Source organism: Leopardus geoffroyi, chromosome A1, assembly GCF_018350155.1.
Source record: "Leopardus geoffroyi isolate Oge1 chromosome A1, O.geoffroyi_Oge1_pat1.0, whole genome shotgun sequence".
Classification (NCBI taxonomy): domain Eukaryota; kingdom Metazoa; phylum Chordata; class Mammalia; order Carnivora; family Felidae; genus Leopardus; species Leopardus geoffroyi.
Genome location: NC_059326.1, coordinates 81,605,289 through 81,611,288, shown reverse-complemented (window position 1 = coordinate 81,611,288; position 6,000 = coordinate 81,605,289). Strand labels below are relative to the sequence as shown.

Below are 6,000 nucleotides of genomic sequence, written 5' to 3'. Positions count from 1 at the left end.
ATCTTATCGAGGTCAGTCCTGCTCTGTCAAAGCACCCCTGGGGATAAACACTGCAAGGTCCTGCTTGGGACCAAGGATGCTATCAGCATGCCTGGCAGGGAGAGCCCGCCGGGACTGGCTCCACGAGGGACCCTGTGATGGTGTGGCGATGAGAAGGCCACCTAATACCTCTGAGTGGAGACAAGTGGAGGTGACAAGACAAAAAAACTAGAACTGTATGCAAAAACAAACCCCAACCCCCTGAGATACCCATTTACTGATGGAGGGGCCAAAGTAGGAAAGGGGTGTCTGCGTCCTGCTCTGCCACCGACTCACTTGGTGATGAGGGAGTCCCGTGTCCCCTCTCTGCCTGGGGTCCTCAGCTAGGATCACAGGACGGGCTGAAAGCCTTGATCCTCTGGTCCCAATGCCCCGGGCCTCCACACTACCACCGACTTGATGACATCGGGGAAAGAGAAGAGAGGACTTTTGTTTCACTGGAGAAGTGTGGGCAGCCGGCAACCACCAATAAGAAGGGTGTGTGTTCTAGAAGAAACACCAGTCCATTGCCAACACGGCCTCAAGGCAGAAGTTCTCTCTCCAGGGCTGTTTTAGGACCTGATTCATGAATGTCCACCGACTTGCCCATTTAGAAAAAGGAGGCAGCTACACCCTGTCCCAAGTAACATTTCCCAGCCTCACCCCATGGATCAAGCAGAGGTGTAACTTGTCCATAGAGTGGGTCTGGGTAAGAAAACCTGCTCAGAGAAATGTTCTGGTCAGCCCCAAACATGCCGTAGGTGGGTCAGACACCCCCTGGAGCTCACACCGTCTGCACCACAGGGACCCAACCTGCGTGTTCTCGTGCTCGGTACACATTCCAATGCGGAGAAGTTCCGTGTGTGTTTTGTGTACACGTGTGTGCACTCTGCAGGGCGCTGCCACGGGAGGAGGGCAGCAGGTGACTCTGGTTCTTCATGGACACAACCCTCAGAAGCTAAGCGTCCTCAAGCCTTATCCTGTTAGAAAACAGGAGCCTCTCAAACCTTTCCTTTCTCAGACTCAGTAATTTCTATTAAAAAAACAAAAGGAAACCCACATACCCTCCACCTTAACATTTGAACAAATAAGCTCTACTTGGGACTCATGAATAAAACACACTTCCTCGCACAGCGTGGCTAACAGTATGTGCACACATATGCTCTTTATTCCTGAGGGTGGGGCTGTGGGGTCTCACGAAGTCTGGAGTTTCCTGCTTAGGGGGCTCCCTCGGGGCAGGTGGCCTTGATGACCGTCCTCTGCGTCTCCTCGGAGCTTCACCCTCCTCTTCCACTTACTGGGAAGAGCTCCCTGTTTGGAGAGAGAGTTTCTTGAGAAATCCTAGGCGCCCTGCTCATCCTGTGGCTCGGACCCTCCTGGGCTGTCCCACTGGTGCAGGACTACAGGCGTGAAGCCAGCCTCCAGTGTCCCCAATCTGTGGGCATCAGTCACAGGTGCTGTGGGGCTGGAAGGAACCGCAGGAAGAGAGAGTCCTGGGTGGGGGGAAACGGGCTTGCAAGGGTGCAGAGGACGACAGGGGGCAAGCCAAAGCCCCAAGAGGTCAGGGCAAACTCAGAGGCACTGTTTGCAGGAGGGAGAGGGGGAAGGTGTGGGTTTGGGTGAGGGTGGCAGTGGGCCAGGTGGGGAGAGCCCTGGCAGGATCTTGAGGAGCCCAGGCCGGGACGCAGAGAGGGGAGGAGCCACGGGGAGGTGGTCACAGAGGGAGGACCGAGTGGGGGCCAGGCTGCACCCTTTAATGCCTCACTGCCACGGCCTTCTGCCTCCAAACCAAGTGGGGTCTCCTCTGAACACTACTGGGCTGGGCTGGGGGTGCCCCCTCCCCTCGGGGGCACCCCCTGTGGACGCAGTCCTGTGATGTCAGGCTCTGGGAGGTCAAGGACCTCGGTCCCTCCCGTGTATGCACTGCTGGGCCCCCAGCCCTGGCACCAGAGGAGTGCCCGCCACCCATCCCCCGGACAGGCAGGCCCAGGGCCAACGTGCAGGACGTGCAACGTGGAAAGGTCCCGCCTCAGACACTGGAGCCATAGGGATGTTCCTGTTTTCAATGACAGAACTCTCAGGGCCCGGGGACTGGGGATTTGGCAAAGTCTCCCTGACATCTGACTAAAGCAGAGAAAGTGGCTGGATGTCAGTACCGGTCGGTAAGTTTGTGGCGGGCGGGGCACCGCTCACCCCCCTTTCAACCCCTGACTGCACTGGGCTGTCCCACTGGGGGGAGGTGCAGACCGTGGGGGGCCTGCAATTTTGGGGCCCCAGGGCTGGCTCTGGCCCCACACAGAGTGGCTCCTGGCTGCTTGGTGACCAGTCACACAATGCGAGGTCTCTAGGAGCCCCGTCTGTGGCTCCACCCTGCTGGGCATTTAAACAAAGGACAAGATAGCAGGCTGGCCGAAAGACGATGAGGGGGGGCGGGGGGGGGGGAGGCGGGGAGGTTTGAAGGAGCGGCTGACCGGAAGACGCCGGACACAGAAGTGTCCCAGCAGGCTGGTGCGGAGGGCGATCTAACCTTCCCCTGGAATGTGGGCGCCTCGAGGGCAGGGGTCCGTGTCCACGGTGCTCAGTCCCCAGAACTGGGAAGGGTGTGGGCCCATGGTAGGTGCCCAGTGAGCACTGATGGAGGCGAATGAAGGTGGCCAGGTGTGTTTGGTCCTGCACTTGGCTCTACGAGGACCCAACTAATGGGGCTGCACCGAGGCCCGTTTACAAACCCCCGGAAGTCTTTGCTAACACTAGCTTGAAAGGTGGGCGTGATGTGCCCCCAAACCCGGCAGTCTCAGGGTGAGTGGACCGGTGTGTGGTAGAAAGAACGCAGGAGGTGCTGATTCGAACCGTCTACGGGACTACAGAGTCTACCTGGGAGAGGCTGGGAGGCCAGGAGGAGGACTGGCCTGGAGAAGAGGCTCAGGAGTGTTCTGGAAAGTTCCAGGAAGAAGCATGGGGCCGGGGCAGAAGCCACCAGGGGAAATTCGTGGACCAACTTCAGCAATTAGGAAGTTGTCTGAAAGGGGAGGGGTGGGAGGAGCGGGAGGGCGGAGAGCGGGGGCGCTCAAAGGTGTGGGAGGCTTGGGGACCTTGTGGGCCTGGTCCTGTGGTATGTGGTGGTGGGCCCACAGGTCCCAGGGACAGCTGAGAAGGGAGGGGACACCCACACGTGGCCCAGGACTCGTGGAATTTGGACTCAATGGGCCAGGAGTCCCGCACTGACAACACAGGAAACCCGATCTGCCCAGGGACCCCCAGAGAGTCACCCGCCCCTCCAGAGAGCTGTCCCCTGGAGCAGACGGTTTACTTCTCTCCACGGCGGGGGTGGCATCCCAGCACAAGGACCCACTTATCTATTATTCCACTTACCTGAAGATTTTCCAATGTTTTGAAGGATTTTGTCCAGAACTGTTTTTTTATATTGATCATTTTTAAAATTCTTTCCTGTGGGGGAAAAATAAGTACAATGATCAGGATTTGGTCAAGGGTTAAGTCACGATTCCAAACACCTTTTCAGCCTCAGAACGACAGCTCTGGGGACACCAGTTCGCAGGTGAGGGCGGCCTGCCCCCGAGCCAGAGCTGCGGCCTGTGCGGCCCCGGGCGGTCATGGACACGGCCCTGCGGCTTCCTCCTCATGCTGCCGCCCCAGCCTGCGTCCTTCAGGTGATGCTCCCGGTCCCTCGGACGCGTCTTTTATGACATCTCACGCCCCATCCCGGAACCACCCTTACCCCAGAATTGCGGGACCTATCTCACCGCTGCGGAGAGGGCAGAGTGTGGGTTCATGGCGCGGGTTGGCACAGGGCCCAAGAGGCTCCCTTCCCCAGGGGTGTGGCCTTTGCCACCACCCGGGGCGCTCTCCCCCTTCTCCTTCCTGGCTGCCCGGCTCTCCAAGCATAACAAGGACACTGCCATCCTGAAGGTTTCCTGAAACTCCACTTGAGCGCAGCAGAAAGACGCAAGGAAAACGTTCAAGCCAGCACATCTGTCCACCATGCGGGTCCTGCCTGGTGGCCGGCTGCTCTGTGGGGCTTATAAAAGCGCAGCCCCTCATTCGCCTGGAGCCTCCCAGCCCGTGCTCAGCAGGTATTCACCGAGCAACAGGACGAATCTTTTGTTACAGCGAAGGCCAGCCGCGAATCACTGATTAGGGCATAAAATTATCCGTGTCCCGTGTGGCACGCAGGCTGGAGCAAAGCCCAAAGTCCAGGCACATTCCAGAGGTCAGGAGTGGTGCTTTGGGTCGTGGGGCATTTTTGGACTTTCTGGACAGCACAAGGGGGCTGGCTGTTCCAGCAACAAGAGAGAGAGGTTCTTGGCAGATCCTTCAAGGTGCTTCTGGCTTTTTTTTTTTAATGTTTATTTATTTTTGAGAGAGAGAGAGAGACAGAGTATGAGTGGGGGAGGGGCAGAGAGAGAGGGAGACACAGAATCGGAAGCAGGCTCCAGGCTCCAAGCTGTCAGCACAGAGCCCGACGCAGGGCTTGAACCCACGAACCGTGAGATCATGACCTGAGCTGAAGTCGGACGCTCAACCGACTGAGCCATGCAGGTGCCCCAGTGTTTCTGGCTTTTAAAACATTCCTCAAAGTTATTTTACGGTAACAAATTCGTATTTTTATAAGTATTATAAGCCCATGGTAGAATTTGAAAATCTGAAAAAAATAAAAAAACTGTGGAAAGTAAGGCTATTTCCAATAGTTGGTGCCTCGTTTCCAGCTTCCTCCTGGAGGCCACAATTGCCATCCGCCTCTGTGTCCTTCTGGTGACAGAGATTGTTGCCAACATCATACTCTCACTCAATATTTAAAACCACATTTATGTTTTTTAGAGGAAATTGCTTAGGAAATTTTGGTGGGTAATTCAGACTGATGAATTTTAGGGAAACACATAATTCATTAATAAGTATAAAATGTGCGTCTCAAAATGCTCATTTCTGGACTATGATCTTTAGTTAGGACTCCACGTGCCATGGCGACATTTACACAGACTGCGTAGGTGTGATTCCACCTGAAAATCAATGCACTGATGAGGCTTGTGGGAAATGTTTACTTTCCAGTTGTGGATGAGACCCCAGGGACACAAAGCATTGAGGTCACTGAAGTGGCACGTGGCCCAGCTGGGAAAGCACCCGGGAAGCAGGGCCCCTGGCTTCTGCTCCTTCTAGGCCACCTTGAAGCTTTGACCAGAGTTGAAATGCAGGGCTTTTCCTATATGTGACAGCCCACTATTTGAATTTTCACGCCTGGAAAAGATGGGAGTAACAAGGACCAGATTTATCCTCCCAATGTAATAAAAAGAAAAAACTAGAAAAATTATATGAAACAATGATTTCCCATTCATCAGACAATGGGCAACAAAGGACAGTGACCCCTGAGGAGGGACTGCCAAGGGGCTCCCATGAGCCTCTGGTTCCTGCCTGGAGTGTTTCTGGTCCTGTGTGATGAGGGAGGACGTAGGCAGAGCCCTGTGGTGTCACCAGGAGGGGACGGGGCTGGGGAGGCCAGAGCAGCAGAGGCGAGGGAACTCGGACACTGCAGAGGGTGGCCCTGTCTCCAGCTGAGTAGGGGTCAGTGAGAAGCCACAGGAAGCCTTAGCGTGGAACAAGAGCCACCCAGAAAGGTGGCAGAACAATCTCCAGAGCTCACACAGGCCAGAAAAAGTTGGCGTCTTCTCTGGTAAACGTAAAGAGCCTCATTATACACAGGCATCGGGTAGAGTGCTCTGAATTTTACTGCCTCGGTATCAGGGAATATTAGCCTTTGGGGTAAGGGCTGCTTGGTCTTAACAAAGCTTAAAAGTGAACCTCAAAGTTATTTAAGTGGGTTCAAGAGCAAGGCTTGCTAATATTTTCTAAAAATAGAATATCCAGGGGCGCCTGGGTGGCGCAGTCGGTTAAGCGTCCGACTTCAGCCGGGTCAGATCTCGCGGTCCGTGAGTTCGAGCCCCGCGTCGGGCTCTGGGCTGATGGCTCAGA

The 6,000-nt window shown here is 55.5% G+C and overlaps 1 protein-coding gene across 5 annotated transcripts in view; it reads right to left on the bottom strand.

The window, feature by feature from the left end:
• Positions 1 to 1,158: 1,158 nt before the first annotated feature.
• The window catches only part of SPACA7 (sperm acrosome associated 7), a 28,172-nt gene continuing 23,330 nt past the window's right edge, over positions 1,159 to 6,000 (bottom strand). For all 5 annotated transcript variants that reach the window (XM_045482401.1, XM_045482403.1, XM_045482394.1 and 2 more), the window contains 2 exons: positions 3,391 to 3,465; positions 1,159 to 1,329 (listed from right to left, as the gene is read on the bottom strand). In XM_045482401.1, the coding sequence (XP_045338357.1) occupies positions 1,313 to 1,329; positions 3,391 to 3,465 (92 nt within the window). In that variant the 3' untranslated portion in view covers positions 1,159 to 1,312. The remainder of the gene's footprint in view (positions 1,330 to 3,390; positions 3,466 to 6,000) is intronic.